The sequence below is a fragment of the Psittacula echo genome (genome assembly GCF_963264785.1).
Source record: "Psittacula echo genome assembly, chromosome: 9".
In the NCBI taxonomy this organism is placed as follows: domain Eukaryota; kingdom Metazoa; phylum Chordata; class Aves; order Psittaciformes; family Psittacidae; genus Psittacula; species Psittacula echo.
Window position 1 is genome coordinate 20,734,667 of NC_137745.1, and position 20,464 is coordinate 20,755,130.

The following is a 20,464-nucleotide window of genomic DNA, read 5'->3' on the forward strand; positions in this document are numbered from 1 at the left end:
AGGTTGACATGGTCGTGAAGGCTCAGCATCAGATCCATCTTATCATGGAACAGGCTGCCCAGAGAAGCTGTGGCTGCCCCATCCCTGGCAGTGTTCAAGGCCGGGTTGGACAGAGGGGCTTGGAGCACCCTGCTCTAGTGGAAGGTGTCCCTGCCTGTGGCAGGGGTTGGAACTGAATGAGCTTTAAGGTCCCTTCCAACACAAACCGTGCTGTGATTCTATGATATCCTTGGGGAGGTATGGCTTATCTCCCCCAGCTTTCGTGCTCTTCTCACTGTTGGGCAAAGTTTGACTTCTCTTTCCGTCCGGTGCAGGGATTTTGAAGAACCGGCTCCAGTACCCTCCTCCCCTGCAAGGGCTGCCCTCCGTCGGCAGGATGACCAACGAGCTGACGTGGTACAAGACCTCCACGCTGGGCCACAGGGCTGTCCCTGCCGCCTCCTATGGCAGGATCTACTCTGGGGCGGGCAGCCTGTCGCAGCCAGCCAGCCGGTACTCGTCGCGGGAGCAGCTTGACATGCTCATGAGGAGACAGATGTCTCGGGAGCAGCTGAGCAGGCACAACTCAGGAGAGTGCCTGGAAGCCGTGCCCAGCCGGCGTGGCTCCAGGGAGGAGCTGGACACCATCCCCAGCAGGCACGGCTCTTCTGAGCACCTGGAGAGCGTCCTGAGCAGACACGGGTCCAGGGAGACCTTGGATCTGCTCGCTGCTAGGCCTAGCCAGCGTGACCGCGGGAGCACGCTGCCCCGGAGGCAGGGCTCCAGAGACCACCTGGACACCTTACCCTGCAGATTTGGGTCACGGGAGCAGCTAGACTGTGGGCCAGTCAGAGAGGTGTCTAGAGAGTGGCTAAACACATTGCCAAGCAGGCAGGTGTCCAGAGACCGAATAGACACGTTGCCAAGTCGAGATACTTCTCGAGAACAATTGGATTTGCTTTCTAGAAGACAGCTTTCAAGGGACCAGCTAGCATCGGCTAGACAAACTTCAAGGGAGCAGCTGGACTTTCTGTCCAGAAGATGTAATTCCAGAGAGCCTCTGGACACAGTGCCTAGCAGGCATCCCTCGCAGGACAACCTGGGGAGTCTGGCTCGGAGGCAGCTCTCTAGGGAAAGCCTAGAGCCGCTGGCGAGGAGGCAGCCTTCTCGAGAGACCCTGGAGGCAGTGCCCAGCCGACACCCTTCCACTGAACAGTTAGATATCCTTTCCTCCATCCTTGCTTCCTTTAACTCCTCAGTCCTGTCCTCGGTGCAATCTTCCAGCACGCCTTCGTGCCCGCAGACCACCGCCACCGCCTCTGCCATGCAGACCTCGATGCCCTCCGCACTGTGCCCCTCGACACCTTGCTCCGCCACCTCCCACAGCATTTCCGAGCTGTCGCCAGACTCAGAGTAAGTCTGTCCCTTCCTTGGCCAGGCCTCGGGCATCGCCTGCCTGCCCAGCCTCTTCCCAGAGGGGGCTGGCTTGGGGGGAGCGGGCGGTGGGAGGGGGAGCCCCTGTGGTCAGTGGTCTCCTGGCCCTGAGCAGTGACCAGGCAGGAGAAGCCTCAGGAGCAGCAGCTCCGGGCACTCACATTGCGGCACGAGCAGACACATCAGTGGGGCTGGGGCTGCCAGAGGGGATGGCGCTCACTTGGCCGGAGGGAGCTCAGGGTGGATGCTTTGTGCAGCCAGGCTGAACCTTGTGGCTGCTGAAGTCACAGTGAGGGGATGTGTACGAAGGCCAGGCTGGAGAGGAGGAGGGAGCCCGAGTCCTGCAGGAGCCCTGCCTGCCCCAGCCATGTTTCTCCCCAGGAATCCTGTCCCACTGTCATTTCCTCCCCTCCAGCTCTGCTCCCTGCTGGCATCGCTCCCATCCCATCCCATCCCATCCCATCCCATCCCTCCTTGGAGCAAGCTGCTCTAGTGGAAGGTGTCCCTGCCCATGGCAGGGGGTTGGAGCTGGAGGAGCTTTAAGGTCCCTTCCAAGACAAACCAGTCTGGGATTCTGATTCCTCTTCCTTGAGCTCAGGGACTTGGAGACAGTTGTTGCTGCCCTGATGCAGGAGTGGGTTCTGCCCTGTCCCCATTGGCATGGCCGGGAGGCAGCTGGAACCCGGGGGTGATGCCATGGCCTAACGCTGCTTTTCTTCCCTCCGAGAAGGATCACGAGGAGCGAGGGGCATTCCTGAGGGCCGGAGCTGAGCATGGGAGAGACGGAAGCTGCAGGGCCCTTCGCCTGGCGCTGCCAGCTGAGGTTTGGTGTCCCACGGGCAGGGGCCAGAACTGGTGGTGGTCAGAGGCCCCAGCCCAGCCCTGCCTGCCCCTGCCCGAGGGGCCGGGAGCCTCCCACCCTCACCTGCCTGGGGTGATGGGTACAGCAGGAGGGTGCTGGGTGAGGGTGGCATCTCCAACCCACCCCGGACCCAGCTCTCTGTATGCCGGGGGGGTGCAGGGGCAGCCCAGGACGTGGGTTGGGGGAGGGTTTTCTACCTTTTTGTATCTTTGTAATCAGAGAGAAGAGAAATTTCTATGGTTATTTTTACGGATGGTCTGTTCCCAGGACCTGGAGTGTTTGTTTCACCAAGAGCCCTTTGCCAGCCTTCCTGGGGTACCAGGAACTGTGATCCCAGAGCACTGGGGTGGCCGTGCTGGGCAGCCCTCCCGCTCTGTGCAGCACTGCCTTGTCCTGGCCCCATGGCAGGGCAGCCACCCTCCTGCCCTGCACCTCCACGTGTCTTGGTGCCACCCTCCCTCCTGGGGTCCCTCAGCCCCACAGCCAGGCCCCCCCTGCCCTCCCTTGGGACCCCTCCAGGGCTGTGAGCGGGGCTGTGGGTCAGTGAGAGCACGAGCGAGTGCGGCAGCAGCAGATTCCACGTTAGGGACCTGTGTTCTTTGCTGTTCGATCCCATCCTGTACCAGGATGGTCCCACCCCTGTGAGCGCTGGTCTCTGCTCAGCAATGAGCACATGCGTTTACTCGCTGTGTGCTGTGCTCTTCAACCTGTGTTGTAGAGCAAACCTCTTGGTTGTGGGTCCCGGCGAGGAGCTGAGTGGCCACAGCCCTACTCAGCAGTGGGCTGGGCTGGTGCCAGAGCCGGCACTTGCCCTGTGGAGGTTTGGTAGCCACAGGACCAGGATGTGGCTCCAGCCCTGGGCTCCGGCATTGCCCACAGCAGCTGTGCAGCTGATTCCCTGCGGGCTCTGTGTATGCACCCACATCCCTGCGGCTGCAGAGCACCCCAGCTCAGAGCACCCGGGTTTTAGGAGATGGCGCTGAGCAGCCCTTGGTGCTCTCTGGAGACTCGGGCTGCGCTGACGAGCGGATCCTGCTCCCGGGTGCCTGGTGCTGCCATGAGCTGACACCACTCCTGTGCCTGCCCCAGCCCAGCGCAGTGCCTCTGCTCACTGCTCCTCACTGCCTTACAGCCCCGCACAGCCCCTGCTGCTGTGCCACCATCCTTGGCTATGGCCCCACTCACATGGAGGGGACACGAGGGCTGGGTGCTCGCTGTGCCCCGCTCCCGGGACGGGGCCTGCTGCCATGTTTACATGCTGCTGGGACCGGCGTGAGCAGGGACAGGCTCCAGCCCCTCCGTGCCACCCGGCTTCGCCTTCAGGAGCAAGCGCCTTCCCATGTGCTGCAGCCCTGGGCGTGTGCTGCTGCCGCGCTGGATCCAGGGCTCTTTGTGCTGGTGCCAAACGGGGAGCAAGTGACAAGTGCCAAAAAGAAGTGAGCGGTGGAGCTGGCGGCTGCCCCCGCAGAGCTGAGCCGGGCGAGGAGCAGGAGTCGGTCTGTGGCTTCATCCCTGATTGTAGTGCTGGTGCCTGGGCTTGGGGAGCATCCTGCTTGGTTTGGGTTTGTTTCCTTGGGGGCTTTGGTTGGTTTTGGTTTCTTTCCTCTGTCCCTCTCCCAGTGCTGTGGGCAGGGAGATGCCTGTGCCCTCCCTCGCCCCGGCTGTGTAAAAGTGTATCATGGAAGCGCCAGACTTGGAAATAAAGGTCTATAAAGTGGTGCTGGGCTCACTGCCATCTGTCCTGCACCCACACCTGGGGTGGGGGCTCAAGGCGATGCTGGGGGTCAGGGCTTCACGTGCAGCTTGAACCTGCCTGTGCCTGTGCTGGTGCCGGTGCTGCTGGGCCTGGCTGGTAGCTCCGTGGGGCCGCAGGGCTGTGGTTTGCTGTGGGGCCCAGCCGGGAGCTGCCAGCACCCCTGGCCAGCAGCCGGGTGAGGCCATGGGCACAAATCCACTGTCCAGGCAGCGCGGCCCCAGCTGCGCCTGTGGGCGAGGAGCAAGAACGACGCGAGCCTGGTGCCTGCGTCCCTGCCTTGCGCTGCTGCCGGAGGGGAAGGAGCCGGTGAGCAAAGGGCAGGATTGATCCGCGGCGCCTGGGCAAGGGTCGCCACCTGCCCTCACCCCCCGGCCCTCGGCACCGTCCTTGGTGCCGGCCTGAGCCCAACCCAGCCCAGGGTGGCCCCAGGCTCCAGGCTTGGGGCTGGCGGTGCCGGGAGCTGCTGGAGCCCGAGGCGGGGGGCGAGGGGTGAGGGGCTGCGGGGCAGGGAGCAGCGGCGCAGGGTGGGGACGGGAGCGGCGATAAGGAGGCAGTAAAGAGCGCCCAGCGCTATCGGGCAGAGCCCGTGACAGCCTCCCCGTGGTGCCGGGTGAAGGAGAAGCGATGGGCAGGCAACAGCCTCGTGCTGCCGCTCGGCCGCGGTGGGACCGTGGACACAGGGGTGGGACGGCAGAGCCAGGATGCGGGAGGGGATTGGCCCCGCTGCTGACAGACCGAGGGGTCTGCGTGCGGCTGCTGCGGGACCCCATCGTGCTGTGACCACGGGGAGGGACGGGGTGGCCACGGGTTGTCCCCCTCTGGCAGTGATGGGAACAAGTGGCTCCAACCCCAGAGAGCACGGTCCTGGTGTCACCCTCTGTGCCTGTCCCAGCCCCATCCCACTGCCCAGGGCACCTGAAACTCCCCAGCTCCCATCCTGCCCCCTGACTTCACCCCATACATTGGCACCGCTCAGCCCAGCCCTGGTGCCTGCATTTCCAGTGCCGTGTCCCCATGGGCACTGGCCAAGCGTGACTCAAATCCTCCAAAACCCGCGGCGGTACCAGGTCACAGTGAAGCCCAGGAAGGTGTGATGGGTTCAGCAGGACTCCGGTGCCCGCTGGAGACCTTTGGAACAAGATAACGGCCGGGTCTGTGTGTGCCGTGGAGAGCGGGGCAGTCCACAGGGCGCAGCACACCCGTTCCTGCAGGTAAGCACGGGTCGGGGCTCATGGAGAACACCCCGATGCCGCGGCTGGAGGCTGCAGTGCCCATCCCTGCCCCAGGCACAGCCCCTGCTCCATGGGGTGGGCAGGGGGCACCCGTGGGAGGCACAGGAGGGTGATGGCTGCTCCCTGAGCAGTGCCCCGGGGAGGTGAGTGCTTGGCACCGGGTACTCAGCAGCAGCAGCAGATCCATCCCTGTGCCCGGCACCGGGGCACGGCAGCACCGGGGCACGGCAGCACCGGCCATGGCTGCAGCTGGGAGCTGAGAGGGGCCAGGGCAGTCGCCAGGATGTGTCCATGGGGACAGCACTGGGCCTGCCCCAGCCGGGGGAGCCAGCGCAGCAGCAGGGGCTGAGCCAGGTCTCAGGGCTCAGGCTGGTGTGAATCCACGAGGCAGCGGAGCCGGGCTGGCAGCAAGTGGGGACCACCAGGTCAGCGGGCAGGGGCTGGGGTCTGTACACCCCCCGGGTGGCTCGTGAGGCCGCTTGCCTGTGGGTGAGCATCTCAGGACCCACCCACTGGGTCAGCGTGGGGACAGCTCCGGGGCTGTGGATCCGGGCAGGGACACCTCGGTCCCCCCATCCCACCCTGTGAAGAGCAGCCCCCAGCCCCGCTGCTCTGTGCCCTCAGCTCACCCCAGTGAGTGCAGGGGCTGGGAGGGCACCAGTGGGAAATGGCAGGTCCATGGCACCGGCTGGGGTTGACATTCCTGCTCCCCTCATGTGTAAAGGGACAAAGTCTGCGGACGGGGGGGGGGCTTTGCTCGGTGGCTGCGCTGCGGCACACGGAGGGGAAGGGTGGTTGGCACCGAGGTGGGTCCTGTGTGAGGAGGTGGAGGGGGAGCCCCCCCTGCAGCCCAGCGGGGCAGTGGGGCTGGTGTGGGTCAGCGAGGCTGGCCCAGTGCAGAATGGGCAGTGCTCACCGCGGGGTCCCAGCTCCCCCCTGCGTGTGTGCAATGGCTGCTGCCCCATTCCCAAATCCTGGCATCCCGGCCTCAGGGCCCATCCTGGCTGACGGCTCCATGGGCTGAGCGGGGCTGAGGAGGGGCTGTGGGTGTGCTGGGGCCCCGCAGGGTTGAGCTGCCCCTGCTGTCCTGCAGTGCTGGCACGTGCAGGGCCAGGTGGCCATGGCGGCAGAGATGGTGCTGAGCCACCGGGCACCCCACGGGGCACTGAGTGAGGCTGACCTGGAGGAGGTGGCACCACGGAACCCCCCTGCCAAGCCCTCGATGCGCCACTGCCTCCACAAGAACAGGTAGGACCGGGGGGATGTGATGGGACCCCAGCCCCACGGCCATGGGGAGCCTGGTTCTGGCTGCCCCATCCCAGTGGTGGACACGGGGCGGACCCAGGGGTTGGTTCCCCCCAGCCCACACACCCGTGTCCGCACCCGTCCTCCTGCCTGGATGGACACACAGCTCCAGCGGATGGAGCTGAGGTCCCACAGGACCCATTGCTCCCCCACTGATGTCTCTGAGCCCTTGTGCTCAGCCTGGCTCCGGCTCTGTCCCCACAGATGCTCAGCCTCCACTGCCAAGTCCCTGCTGTTCCGCTTCCTGCCCGTGCTGCGCTGGCTGCCGCGGTACCCGCTCAAGGACTGGCTGCTGGGGGACATCACCTCAGGCTTCAGCGTGGGCATCATGCACCTGCCCCAGGGTGAGCACCGGGCCCGGGCTGCCAGGGTCCTGCACTGCGGCCAGGCTGGGTCGTCCCTCACCTATGTCCCTGCTCCGTGTCCAGGGCTCGCGTACGCGCTGCTGGCTGGGCTGCCCCCCGTCACCGGCCTCTATTCGTCCTTCTACCCTGTCTTCCTCTACTTCTTCTTTGGGACGTCCAGGCACAACTCCGTAGGTAAGCTGAGGGACCACGTGCTCCCACAGGGATGGTGGGGACAGAGCGAGGATGAGAGGGGTGAGCCTTCATCCACGGCACAGCATTGCCACATCACTGGTTGGGGGGGACCTCTCTTGCCTTTACTTTGCCCCTCCGAGGTGGTGGTTGGCCAAACCAGAGCCAAAGCACAGTGGGTGCAACTGTGAGCCCAGCCCATGGGCACAGGTACCTGGGGAGCTCAGAGAGCTCCTGGTGCTGACCCTGTGCTCCCTGCCTGTCCCCAGGCCCCTTCGCCGTCATCTCCGTCATGATCGGGAGCTTGACGGACTCCCTGCTGCCCAGTGAGAACTTCCTGGAGTCCATCAACGGCAGCAACATGACAGTCAATGAGGAGCGGAGGGACGCTGCGCGCGTGGAGCTGGTGGCCACCATCACTGTCCTGACGGGCATCTTCCAGGTCAGGGGCCCCAGCCTGGCTGGGAACGGGGCCTGTGGTGGCCCAGGGCCACGAGCTGTGAGCCACTTCTGCCTCCTCCCCTTCAGTTTGCCCTGGGCCTCCTGCAGTTCGGCTTCGTGGTGACCTACCTCTCGGACCCACTGGTGCGCGGCTACACCACCGCTGCCTCCGTGCACGTCCTCATCTCCCAGCTCAAGAACGTCTTCGGGGTGTCTGTGGGCGAGCACTCGGGGCCGCTCTCCCTGTTCGTGGTGAGGGGCTGCTCACCCCCAGGGCTCAGAGAGCCCCCAGACCTGCCATGGGGCTGCCCCAAGCCCATTCCCTGCTGTGTCCTCTAGACCATCATCGAGATATGCCGGAAGCTGCCAGAGACTAACGTGGGCACCCTGGTGACTGCCATCATTGCCATGGTGGTCATCTACATCGTGAAAGAGCTCAACCACAAGTTCGCCGCCAAGCTGCCCATGCCCATCCCCATCGAGCTCATCACGGTACCGAGAGCTGCCCCAGCTCCTGTGGGGACGCAGCCATGGGTGGCCCTGTCCCCTCCAGGGTGGGATGGGTGCCTCAGCAAGTGCAGCTCCAGGGCATCCATCCCCTCCTCCTCCCCCTGGTCCTGCTCCGGGCCCTGCCTCACTCCATCCATCTTCCCCAGATAATCATCTCCACCGGCATCTCCTACGGCGTCAACCTGAACGCCAAGTTCGGTGTCTCCGTCGTGGGCAACATCCCCAGCGGGTGAGGGACAGGCGCTGCGGGCACTGCGGGGGCTCCACATGCCCATGGCACCCCCATTTGAGCCCCGTCTCCCTGTCTTGGCCATAGGTTGAAGCCACCCATGGTCCCTAATGTCAGCTACTTTGGGCAGGTGGTCGGCAACGCCTTCGCCATCGCCGTGGTGGGCTACGCCATCTGCATCTCCCTGGGCAAGATCTTTGCCCTGAAGCATGGCTACAAAGTGGACAGCAACCAGGTGAAGCTCCGGCGCGCAGGGCCCCTTCCCCAGTGACACCAAGCCTGTGCGTGCAGCACGGTGCACGGTGCTCCCGCTGCCCCTCTGTCCCTACAGGAGCTGATCGCGCTGGGCTTCTGCAACTTCCTGGGGGGCTTCTTCCAGTGCTTCGCCATCAGCTGCTCCATGTCACGGAGCCTGGTACAGGAGAGCACGGGGGGCAACAGCCAGGTGGGTCCGGGCGGCTCCACCTCCCTCTGTGGGGCTGGATGGGGCAAGGAGCACAGCGGGTGGTGGGGACGTGCCCCTCGCCTCCCTCCCTCCATCCGCCCAGGTAGCCGGTGTCATCGCATCCCTGGTCATCCTGGTGACCATCCTGAAGATCGGAGAACTCTTCCGGGACCTGCCAAAGGTACATCTGGTCCCACAGCCCCTGCACCATGTCCCATCCCTGTGCCCGTCCCATGGCAGGGGAACAGGCAAGAGCCCTCCCTAGACCTGCCCTCAGCATCCTCATAGCTGCAGGGACTTCTCTCCTAGGCCATCTTGGCTGCCATCATCATCATCAACCTCCACGGCATGTTCAAGCAATTCAAAGACATCCGCATGCTCTGGAAGTCCAACCGGGTGGACCTGGTGAGGCACCAGCCTACGGGGGGGCCACAGCCCTGGGGAGGGTCCCCACGGGTGCCGTTGCTAACGTGCCCCCCCCCCCCCAGGCCGTCTGGATCGTGACATTCGTGGCCACGCTCACACTGAACCTGGACATCGGGCTGGGGGCCTCGGTGGCCTTCGGGCTGCTCACCATCATCTTCCGCACCCAGCTGTGAGTGCTGGGGCCGGGGCTGGGGCCGGGGCGCAGGGGCAGGGGGGGCCGTGGTGACCCAATCCCTGCTCTGCTCCTGCAGGCCCCACTACTCCGTCCTGGGGCGCATCCCCGACACCGACGTCTACAGGGACGTGGCTCAATACCAGATGGTAACACAGTGCGGGGGGAGAAGCGCTGCTGCAGTGGGGGTGCAGTACCCCAGGGGCTATTTGCTGGGGAAGGGAAGGGGGGCAAGTTGGGGAGGGAGGGAAGGGGAGCAGGGGCTCCATCCCTGGGGTATCACCTCCCCATCTCCCTCAGGCACAGGAGATCCCTGGTGTGAAGATCTTCCACTCCTCCTCCACCCTCTACTTTGCCAATGTGGAGCTGTACGCCGAGGCCCTGAAGAAGAAGGTACAAAGGAATAGATACCACCCCCCTCCATGTCCCTGCTGCTAGCACCGGGGTGGTGATGGGGCACATTGTCTTGTAGAGTGGCATCAATGTGGACCGCCTGATTGAGAAGAAGAAGAAGGCCCTCAAGAAGCTGAAGAAACAGCAGAAGAAAGCAGAGAAGGAGATGGCAAAGAGGAAAAAGGTGCTTTCCTGCCGCAGGGACCCTGCCACCGCCCCTCTGAGCTGTTCCCGCCTGGTCCCAGCCTCCTGCCCTTGCGTTCACTGGGCTCGGTGGCCCTGGTTCAGGCTGGGCCATGCTGGTGAGAAGGGGCACTGGGGCAGAGCCGAGCCTCGGTGACACACCCAAAGTCGGTGGGGAAAGCGGGGCCGTTAATGATTAGGTGGTGGAACCAGTGAGTCATTGGCCATTTAACGACTTAATCACAATTAAGAGCAGGAACAAAAGCTGTCCGGGTGCCAGCTAATGAGCCCAGCTCAGAGAGGGGCACCGGGAAAGGGATGGGTCTTGACGCATCCGGAAAGAGCTTGAAAATGGGTGAAGGTGTGAGCAGAGAGCCCGCTGCCCGTGCCCTGATGCGGCCAAGAGCCAGGGCAGAGTGAGCCGGGGGTCACTGCCCGGCCCCCCTGCAGCGAGGTCGGTGTCGTCCCTCCCAGCACACGCAGGATGGGCACAACGGGCCGGGCGTTGCGGTGATCGAGCTGAGCGGGGCGGAGGGCAGCGCTCCCCCCGCGCCCACCCTGCGCACCCTGGGGCTGCCGCAGCCCAGCTTCCACACGGTCATCTTGGACTTCAGCCCCGTCAGCTTCGTGGACACCGTCTCCATCAAGATCTTGAAGAACGTAAGGGAGGGGCTGGGGGAGCGGGGGGGCCAGGAGCCCCATGCAGGGCATCCCCGTGTCCCCGGGGGGGGGCCCCGATGGCCGCTGCCCGCCTCCTTCTTCCCTGGTGGAACGTTTCCTGCCGGTTTGCAGATCTTCAGGGATTTCCATGAGATAGAAGTGGACGTTCTCGTTGCCAGCTGCCCGGGTGAGCGATGGCAATGGCTGCAGAGACACCCGCCCCTCGGGCATGCCCCCCCCCCGGGACACCGCTGCTGGCCTGGGGCTCCCTCCAGTGTCCCCATCCCGGGGGTGTCCCGAGACAGAGGTGCTGCAGGTTCCCATGGACCTGCAGCCCCCAGCGAGGCAGCTGGGTCCCCGCTGGTGGTACCGGTGTCCCCCGCAGCACAGGGTGGGTCTGGTGCTGAGCCGGGGGCCATAGTCTCGGTATTGTCCCTGCACACAGTGCCTGTCCTCGCCCAGCTGGAGCGGGGCAACTTCTTCAGCGCATCCATCACCAAGCACTGCTTCTTCCCCTCGGTGCACGCCGCCGCGGAGCACGCCCGCAGGGAGCAGCGCCCGGCCCCGGTAAGCGCCAGCACTCACCGTCCCCATCCCCGTCCCCGTGACGGATGGGGGCCGCCAAGTGAACCCCGTGTGATCCCGCAGCCGGACCTCAGCACCAGGATGTAGCCCTGCAAGAGGAGGACATCAGCGGGGCCGAACCGGGACCTGTCACCCTCATGGCACCGGCGCACCCCGGGCCTCACCGGCCCCTACGGACTCTGAGGGCCGGGGCCGTGAGCTGCCCCCGCCGCGGGGCTGCCGCAGCCCGTTCCTGTGCCACCGCGGGCCCCGTCTGGGGCCGGACCCTGCCGAGGGGCGGGATGAAACCGTCGCGGGTAAACGCGGGCAGCGTTCCCCGGGCTCCGTTTAATGCACTTTCCTCAATAAAGGTGACCTCAGGCAGGGCCGCCTTGGCTGATCCCGGCACTGCGGGGCTCTGCGGGCCACGGGAGGCAGTGGGGGGCAATGGGGGGCACAGGGGGCACCACCGGCCGGGCCCAGCGCCGGGCCTGACCCTCCCTGCAGCTTCTTTTCACCCGGACCCGCGGCGGGCCCGACGGGCTGCGGCCGAAGGCGCGGTACAGGCGGGACCCCGCAGACGGGACCTCCCGCCACCAGGGGGCGCCGCCGCCCGCCCGCCCCACTCCGCTCATGGTGTCTCCGCCCGGCAGCCGCCGTGTCCCGCCCCGGTGCCGCGCAGGCGCGCCGCGCGCGGTCGGTCGTGACAGGACAAGATGGCGGCTTCCTCGGTGTGCCGGGCCGGTGGTGTGGCCGCGCGGGCCCTGCTGCGGGGCGCGCGTCCCCCCGTGAGTCACCGCGGCCCGGTGGCGGGAGGCGGCGGTGGAAGGCCGGGCAGGGCCGGGCACGGCAGCTGCGGCGGGAGGCCCCGCGGGTAGGGGCGCTGCCAGGCCTACCGGCCGGGAAGGTCACGGGGACGCGGCGGCCGGGGCCGGGCGGCGGTCTCTATGGAAACTCGGTGCCCGCGGGCCGGGCGGGGGGCGGTGTTGCCGGGTGCCCCTGTCCGCCCCGGTGCGGGGCTTCCACCGGTTCCTGTTGCTCTGTTCGGGGGTGTCAGCCCGCTCGGAACATGCGGCGCTGCGGAGGGTTTGCAGGCACCGGTTACCGAGCGGCACCTTCGCGGCGCAGTCGTGAAAGAGCTGCTCTGGGCACTGTGTGCCTCCAGCCTACACTCTCTGGGCTGCTCTGCTCGGGGCAGGTGGTGACAGGAGCCTTTACTCCTCCAGGCAGCTGTGCTGACTTTGACAAGGAACCGAGGTGCTGCCACGTATGCTCAGACACTCCAGAACATCCCCGAGACCCAGGTCACCACTCTGGAAAACGGCCTCCGGGTGGCTTCGGAGGAGTCCACCCAGCCAACGTGCACGGTGAGTGCAAGGCAGGTGAAGGGCTTGCTTGGAGCCCTCAGCCCTGCCTGCTGCAGGGTGACAAACCCACTGGAACCAAAGCTTTTCACAGAGACCCGCCTGCTTCTCTTTGTTAACTGGTGGGGCTGGTGGAGCAGTAAAAGCTCTAGCCTGAATTTGTATGAAGCCTGTAGTCAGGTTCAGGATTCCTCAGTGTCACTGTTGTTGTGCAAGCACTAAGTGACCAGGAGGAGTTACACCTCATGCAGAGGGTTTTGTGAGGCTGCTCTGTGGAAACCCAAAACGTGCACAGGAAACAGTTGCTGGTGCTTGTTCTTATTTTGGTGCTACTGGTACAGTGCCTGGGAACAGACTTCTTGTCCCTGCAGTTGTACCTGTGGCCCGAGGCTTAAGCATGCTGTTTGTTTCCTCTCCTGATGCGTGTCCTCAATACCTTTGCCGTAGGTGGGTGTGTGGATCGGGGTGGGCAGCCGCTATGAGAATGAGAAGAACAATGGGGCTGGTTTCTTCGTGGAACATCTGGCCTTTAAGGTAAGGAGCTCTGCTGGGTCTGGCACAGCAGCCCTGGAGAACTGTTCTGAATACAGTCACAGAGTGGTTTGGGTTGGAAGGGACCTTAAAGATCATCCACTTCTAAATGTGCTATCTACTGAGCTCTCACTTCAGAGGCTGTGGCTGTTAAGGGTGTAAATCAGGTCATCTGAATCCCAGAGACCTTGCACATAGTATAGAAATAAACTTCAGAAGGTACCTAGTCTGTGTGACGCTCTTTGTTTGGGGACGTGGCAACTTGCAAGCATGCATGAATTAATGTAATTCTTACTTATTAGTTGGTATTTCCCCTCTTAAAGGAAAAAAAGTTATAAGTAGCAAGTGAGACTCAGTCTCTGCTGTGGTTCCAGTCCCTGGCTGGCCCAGCTGCTGTGGCGCACACGCAGATGACCACGTTACAAAGCAGGTTAGCAGGCAGAGCTCAAAGCAGCATTTCCTGTAGCCATTTATTTTCCTTTGGTTTTCTTAGAGGACCAGCAAAGTTTAGAGGCTACAGCCCTTACTTCTCTCCCAGTGTGTCTGCTGAACAGCCCTAGGGCAGGAGGCATCTGAGCCTGGGACTTGCTGCCTTGAGTCTAGCCTGTGCCATCATAGGCAGCTGCAGCATCTGGCTTGCTCCTTAAGAGATGAGCTCTGTGTTAGAAGTAGTTTTCTGCTCCTATTGACAGATGTGATCTTCAGCCAGTGTTGTCTCTTAGTGTAGGTCTTCTGCTTCCTTGCTGGGCTTTTATTGGTCTTTCAAAATACACCTCAACATCATTTGGGTATTGTAAAGCCAAGTGTTAAGTCTCTTGCTTTCTGCACTTGCTCTTGCCTTTCATGAATCATGTGACAGGTTTTCTTGGTTTAGGTCTTTATTGTTCTTTTCCTTGCTTTAGTTCTGCCGGAGAGGGAAATCTGCTGATTTCATAATTGTGTTTATTCTTTTAGGGCACAAAGAATCGCCCTGGTGCTGCCTTTGAGAAGGAGGTGGAGAGCATGGGTGCTCACCTGAACGGGTATACCTCCCGTGAGCAGACTGCTTATTACATAAAGGCCTTGTCCAAGGACATGCCCAAAGGTAGGGTGGCTGGGGACAGAGTTGCATGTGGAGTTTAAGCAAATGCATGCGCTTGTGTTTCCCTCCCACCAGCATCCCCTCTAACAACAGGCCAGGGAGCAAAGTAGCTGGGAGGTAAATTGGAGGTTCTAGTTGGTAGCTGGAGAGAGCATTAGCACTGCTAACATTGGAAATGTGTTACAGCTGTCGAGCTTCTGGCTGACATCGTGCAGAACTGTGCCCTGGAGGACTCTCAGGTTGAGAAGGAACGTGGTGTCATCCTTCAGGAGCTGAAAGAAATAGACAGCAACATGGAGGCTGTTGCCTTAGATTACCTGCACGCCACTGCTTTCCAGGGCACGCCGCTGGCCCGCACTGTCGAGGGGACCACAGACAACATCAAGTGAGCATCAGCAGGCTGGGAGCAGCACACAGTCCCTGGGTTTGGTCCTTGATGTGCAGGACTGCAGCTTGTCACCAGTGGTGACAGCACGAGGCAGCCCCACTCTGTACTTGGAGGTGATCTGTGCCTATGGGCTTCCTGCTGTGTTGTGGCTGTGCTGCCCCATTGGTGCTAGTGACAGTCAATGTGCTTGTGCTCATTCTTTAGAATCCCCTCATGAAGACATGAGGTTGGTGGGGCGAGGCTGAACCTTCTCCCATACTTGTCAGTTTGATGCTGTTAGAGAAATTAAGAGCATGGGGTACTCATTAAAGCAGTGGCTTTGAGCATACATTGCCTGTTAGCTTGATGGCAGGGTCAGCACTCTCTAGGCTGTATCAAAGTCTATTCTTAACTGTCTACCTTGGCTACCATTTTCCATGTTCTGGAATTAGTGCACAGGGAAAACACCAGCAGTGCAGTCTTGCCTCTAAAAGGCATTGTTAGCCCACAGCTAAGAGAACCAACAGCATCCCTGCTGTCTACGTACTGTGAGCTTGCTTCTCCTAAGCCTCTCATCCCTCCCGGCTCGGAGATGCAGTATAGTGGGTCTCTCTCTCTGTTCTTTCTAGGCATCTGACTCGAGCAGATCTAGCTTCATATGTTGATAATCACTTCAAGGCACCTCGTATGGTCCTGGCAGCTGCTGGAGGTGAGTTCTAGATCCTGGTGATTCTGGGAAGCCTGGGTATCTTCAGGCTGGTGCTCAAACCCCTGTCACACACCTTTAATGTAAAATACTGTTAAATTAAGCTGCTTCAAGACTGCAACTGTCTCTCTTTCCCATTGCCAGGTATTTCCCACAAAGAGCTGGTAGATGCAGCTAAGCAGCACTTCGGTGGGATGCCTTTTAAGTACAAAGAGGATTCTGTGCCTCTCCTCCCTCGCTGCCGCTTCACAGGGAGTGAGGTAAAGCTTGAACAAAACAAGCAGCTCTTGCCAAGCTGTTGACTGAATGTGAAGCAGTTACAGCTGCTGCTGAGAGGAAAAATTGTTTGTGTATCTCTGAGAAACTGATGATGTGGCATCTTGGTAGTGGCCCTCTTCTGTTCTTCAGGCTTATTGCCACAGTGTGTTGGGTTTTAGATGGGACCCAACTTCATTAGGAATGTGAGGCTGTTGCTCACATCATCTGCTGGAAAACTCCTATTGGAGCAGCTGGTTTAGCTCAGTAGTGCCTGAGACTATTTAATTTCACTGGGGTAATATCAGGTGCCCCAGTTTGTCAGCCTGGCATTGCACAGGCTGCAGCAAAGCCACTGCTCATGCAGTTCTCCCCTGCTCCCTGCTCATGTTTTAGATCCGTGCCAGAGATGATGGCCTGCCTGTTGCCCACATTGCTCTTGCTGTGGAGGGGCCAGGATGGGCTAATCCAGACAACGTTGTCCTCAATGTGGCCAATGCTATCATGGGACGCTATGACCGCACTTTTGGAGGTGGTAAGGTAAGAGGCCTGTCAGTGTGACAGGGAGAGCCTGGAGCCTTTTAATACAAGTGTTCTGGAGACTCCAAGTGAAGATGCCTTATGTTGTGCTTAGCTCCCAGCTGTGAAGCAGTTAGGAGTCTGGAAAGCAGGATAGCAGTGTAATCAAGGCTAATCCAGCACAGTTGTTGAGAGGAGGTGCTGGCAGCTCAACTGAACCTTCTCTGCTGAGTTAGGAAGAGGTTTAATTGATGAATTCTCAGCAGCTTATTTCTGCCCTCACAAACTGACCATTCAGTGGGGCTGGTGATGGAAGCAGGACAGAGTAGTCTGTAGTTTCAAGCTTGCACTTGCAGAGCAAGTGGAACTTGTTTCAAACCTGATATTGGATCCATTCTCATCTGGCTGGCATTAATTGTGCTAACCCCTGATACTGGGAGACCTTGCATTTCCCATTTGCTCCCACTCCTATGGTGATGTGCATACCAGCTCCTCAGGAGCCTGGGAAAGGAAATGGTTTTGCTGAATGGACTCTTAGGCCATTGTCTGTGGCTTTTCCACCAGTGACTCTCATCTGTTGACCACATGAAGAGTCTAAATTAAGCTCTCCTTCAGCAAAGTGTTCTGCTCTGTCTTGTCTGTGGTCTTTGTGAAAACAGCTCAGTTGGAAAGAATTTGAGCAGTGAGGAAGCTGAAGTGGCTGATGGCATCTCTTGTTCACAGAATCAGTCCAGCAGGCTGGCCACGCTCGCTGTGGAGCACAATCTCTGCCACAGTTTCCAGACGTTCAACACCTCTTACTCTGACACTGGCCTCTTTGGTTTCCATTTTGTTTCGGATCCCCTGTCCATAGATGATATGATGTTTTGTGCTCAGGGGGAGTGGTGAGTACAAGAAGTTCCTGTTCAAGACCTTACACTCTTGTGGGAGATGGACCTGGTGGGGGAACACAGCTCTTCAGAGAGCTGTGTCTCTATGAGCTTTATGGTAACTTGCGTTCTGATTATGTGATCCTGTAAGTGGTTTCTTTAAATGTCTTAGGATGTGGCTTTTGAGGAGCTGTTCTAACCCCCTTAGGGCTCTTCAGGTCTTTGTTCGTGCTTCCAAGTATTAGTGGTGAGGCTTTGGGGTTTTTTCCATATACAAGTGAGATCATTCCTTAGAGACAAGGCTTTCCCAGGTGCCTAAAGGCATCTCCATTGTCTTGTTAAACTTCAGCAAAGCAGGCAGAGAGTTCTTTCAGACCATTGTGTTGTGGTTGATAAATGCCCCACTGCTGGAGTCATGCCAGTGCTTGGGGGCCTCTGACTGTCCATCTTACTGTGTGCGTGTGTATCCCAGTGGTGGTTCAGGGCTACATCTGAGGTTCAGAGCTGAGCCATGCTGTGTGTGGAGCAGATGGAGTTAGCCCTAGCCCCAGAGACATTGCAGTTGGCAGGGGAGGAAGGGATTTAGCAGCTGGAGTCCAAGCAGACTCTGTGGAGCTGTCTTGTTCTTTCGGCCTCAGTTTCCATAGCAGCTTGCAATGCTTGGCTTTTGCACCTTCCAGCTCCTGTGGCAGTGTACTGCAGGCTGCTTGTCACTGTGCCTAATGGGCACACCAGAGCTGCGCAGACCTTTGGAGTGTAACTCTGTGTAACCTGCCGGCTGATAGCCCCTGCCTACAGGCTTGAGCTCTTGCCTCCTGCTGTTCAGTGCTTCACAGTTCTTAGCTGTGATCACGGATGAATCTCAAGCCTGCAGGACAAGTGGTGCTGACAGTAGCTTATTTCTGCAGGGGCCTGGGAAAGGGAGGATTTAACTTTCTGTTGGAGCAGACAAACATTTAAAAGATTTGGTGGTCTTTCCATCTCCTCTCCAGGATGCGCCTGTGCACTAGTACCACGGAGTCAGAGGTGGAGAGAGCCAAGAACTATCTCCGGAATGCCATGGTGGCTCAACTGGATGGTATGTTCTGGATTCTGGATTGCCCACTGCAGCTTTCAGAAGGTCACCACTTGTGTCTCTCCTGGGGAGCAGGAGCTCTGCTAGACATTACAGTACTGCTGGCAGGCACTGGGCAAAGCTTCCCTTGCCCTGCTCCATGTTCCTCCTGCCAGTAGTGAAAGCAGCTGACTCCAGCGTGCTGTGCTCCAGGTTAGCTCCAACTCTGTAAGCTTCTACTTATTCTATTGCTGAGAGGGAATAACGTGGTGAAGGTAGAATTGAAACCCTCGAACTGGCCTGCCCTAGCTGGAATACTTTGGAGACCAATGAAGCAGTCTTTGGATTGCTTAACTCCTGCTGGAGCTGCTTGTAGTGGCAACTATGAGTTGTGCTTCATTAGGAGCCAGTTTAATGGCTGGAGTTTCTTCTGTCTGCTTTGACTGATGATGGGGCTGTGCAGTTCTAAGAGGCTTTCTGTTCTGATGACCATGTGCTATCTTCAACATCTAGGGACTACACCAGTGTGTGAGAATATTGGAAGCCATCTCTTAAACTACGGACGCCGTATCCCTCTGGAGGAGTGGGATGCCAGGATTGCTGTAGGTATCCCTTTGTTTTGCTGGCAGTACCTGAGCATAGTTGGTGTTGGCATTTGCTGGCATCAGTTTGCTGTAGTAACGTGAGGGTTACTTATCCCTTAGTGAAGCTGCCTGGGGTTGAGGGAGGTAACTCACTGGCACTGATATATGTGTGTCAGAATCTGGCATAGACTCAGGGTATCCCATGTCCCTGTGGCTGCATTCGGTCCCTCACAGAAAGAGGGCATATACCTGAGTTAAGCAGCACAACGTGAAATTCCTTTAACAGTTTCCTTGGAGGGGGCCTACATCTGGTTTGTGTAATTTTGCAGCCACTGTATCCCTTGGAAGGCTTCAGATTTTGATCTTCCATGCCCTCACAAGGGTGTTCTGTGTGGAAGATCAGCCATTCTCGCAAAGAGGAGCTGGGCAGTTGGTGCACATGGCCCAAGGGTCTGCCAGTATCTTTTTGATGATGTTGATGTGCAGTGGCAACAGTAACTTCCAGCTTTGGGAATGCAGGTCTGCCAGAAGGGTCATTAATTGCTTGTTTGATATTTATTAGGCCGTTGATGCAAGAATGGTGAGAGAGGTCTGCAGTAAATACATCTATGACAAATGCCCGGCCATTGCAGCAGTTGGTGAGTAGCTGTGGGAGCTGATACATGGGAGCTCAGAAATGAGGCAGGGGTCAAGAGCTGAGTGGAAGGGAGCTCCGGACAGTTCCTGTGTCTGTTCTGGCTGCTGTAACCGCTCTGACTCTTTGCTGCTGTCCTCCTACCTCTGCCCATCAGATTTGCCAGGGGATCAGTGCTGCCCATGCTGGAGGTGGCAGGGAGCTCTGGCTGTGCTCCACCTCTTCACTCACCTGGCAACGTCTGCCCCGTGTCCTTAACACTGGGGTCACGCTGGTTTATGTAAGGGAAGTGAAGGGACCTGATTGCCTTGTGCTGCTCTGGCATGTCTGTCTGGCCAAGGACAAATTCCTCTCTGAAAACCTGCCCGAGCAGCTCGCTCTGCTCTGCTGCCTCCTTCCTGTGTATTGTGGGTTCCGCTCCTCCGGGCAGCTGTTTCCTCTGGCCTTCAGAATGGAGCCGCTTGGAAAAATGAGACAGTTCTTGAACAGGAAGCAGGAATGAACCAGCCAGAGTCTCAGTGACTTGGTGGCTCCCTGGGTGTCGTACCTGCCTGTGGAGCTGTACTGAGCAGTGCCAGAAACAACTTACTCTGAGGAGACAACAGTTTCTGTGTCAGGAAATGGTACCTGCTGGTTTTCCTGGTGCAGGTTTGAGGTGTAGTCGCCTGGTTTTGGGCACAGCTGCCCTGGGCAGTGAGCACAGTCTGATCTGGTGCCATCTGCTTTAAGACCATGAGAAACTGCACAGAGATTTTGGCTCCATTTCTAGTGACTAACTCTTGTTCTGTTCACTTAGGTCCCATCGAACAGCTCTTGGATTACAACCGCATCCGCAGTGGCATGTACTGGGTCCGTTTCTAGGACATGTCCCTGCAGTAGGAATGGTGAAGCTGTGTACTGTGGCAGGTTCCCTCTGGCTCTGAATGTCTTGTGCGCTCAGGGGCAAGATGAGTCCCGTCAACTGGCTGTCTTCTCGGTGTTAAATGTATAAAATAAATGTACCCTGTACGGAGCTGGTTCTGCTGAAGTCAGCTGTGTCCTGCTGGGTCACGTGTAAGTTATTGTTAATCTTGCCAAATAGATGAGTTACTGGATCACAATCTGGATTTGTCAGGGCTCAAGCTAGAGTGGTGTCTGTGTGTCTGTCTGCAGCCCCACCTCCTCTGTCCTGAGCTGGCAGTGTGCTGGGGGAGAGGTCCTGGCTTTAGGCTGCTTGAAGGAAGTCTTTCCACTGGGATGAGGCTGCCTGGGTAGCTCTGGCTATTTCACTGTGCCCTTCTGTGCAGGCAGCAGCGTGGCTGTGGCAGTGCTGGTTGTGCAGACCTGAGAACAAAGGGCCTTGAGGGGACCTCTGTGCTCTCCTCCTTGGTCAG

At 59.5% G+C, this 20,464-nt stretch overlaps 3 protein-coding genes across 3 annotated transcripts in view; all 3 read left to right on the top strand.

The window, feature by feature from the left end:
- CELSR3 (cadherin EGF LAG seven-pass G-type receptor 3) overlaps positions 1-3,967 on the top strand; it is a 31,248-nt gene extending 27,281 nt beyond the window's left edge. The window contains exons 34-35 of the mRNA XM_080625227.1: positions 315-1,392; positions 2,144-3,967. Coding sequence (XP_080481353.1) covers positions 315-1,392; positions 2,144-2,171 — 1,106 coding nt within the window. The 3' untranslated portion in view covers positions 2,172-3,967. The remainder of the gene's footprint in view (positions 1-314; positions 1,393-2,143) is intronic.
- Positions 3,968-5,045: 1,078 nt separating this feature from the next.
- Positions 5,046-11,235, top strand: SLC26A6 (solute carrier family 26 member 6; the record flags this gene model as incomplete). The annotated part of the gene is given in 22 exon segments (XM_080625170.1): positions 5,046-5,062; positions 5,138-5,202; positions 5,205-5,242; positions 6,357-6,511; positions 6,773-6,912; positions 6,997-7,107; positions 7,374-7,546; positions 7,633-7,797; positions 7,885-8,037; positions 8,202-8,284; positions 8,372-8,519; positions 8,616-8,729; positions 8,833-8,910; positions 9,039-9,134; positions 9,218-9,324; positions 9,407-9,476; positions 9,628-9,720; positions 9,800-9,904; positions 10,378-10,563; positions 10,696-10,750; positions 11,009-11,130; positions 11,212-11,235. Coding segments are annotated over 22 exon segments (2,298 nt in total).
- Positions 11,236-11,819: 584 nt separating this feature from the next.
- UQCRC1 (ubiquinol-cytochrome c reductase core protein 1) lies at positions 11,820-20,103 on the top strand. The gene is made up of 13 exons (XM_080625228.1): positions 11,820-11,915; positions 12,354-12,494; positions 12,939-13,025; positions 13,977-14,106; positions 14,290-14,488; positions 15,100-15,179; positions 15,321-15,436; positions 15,828-15,971; positions 16,674-16,834; positions 17,812-17,897; positions 18,387-18,475; positions 19,020-19,095; positions 19,888-20,103. Exons 1-13 carry the CDS (start codon positions 11,844-11,846, stop codon positions 19,950-19,952), a joined length of 1,446 nt encoding a protein of 481 aa, XP_080481354.1. The 5' UTR covers positions 11,820-11,843; the 3' UTR covers positions 19,953-20,103.
- The last annotated feature ends 361 nt before the right edge of the window (positions 20,104-20,464 follow it).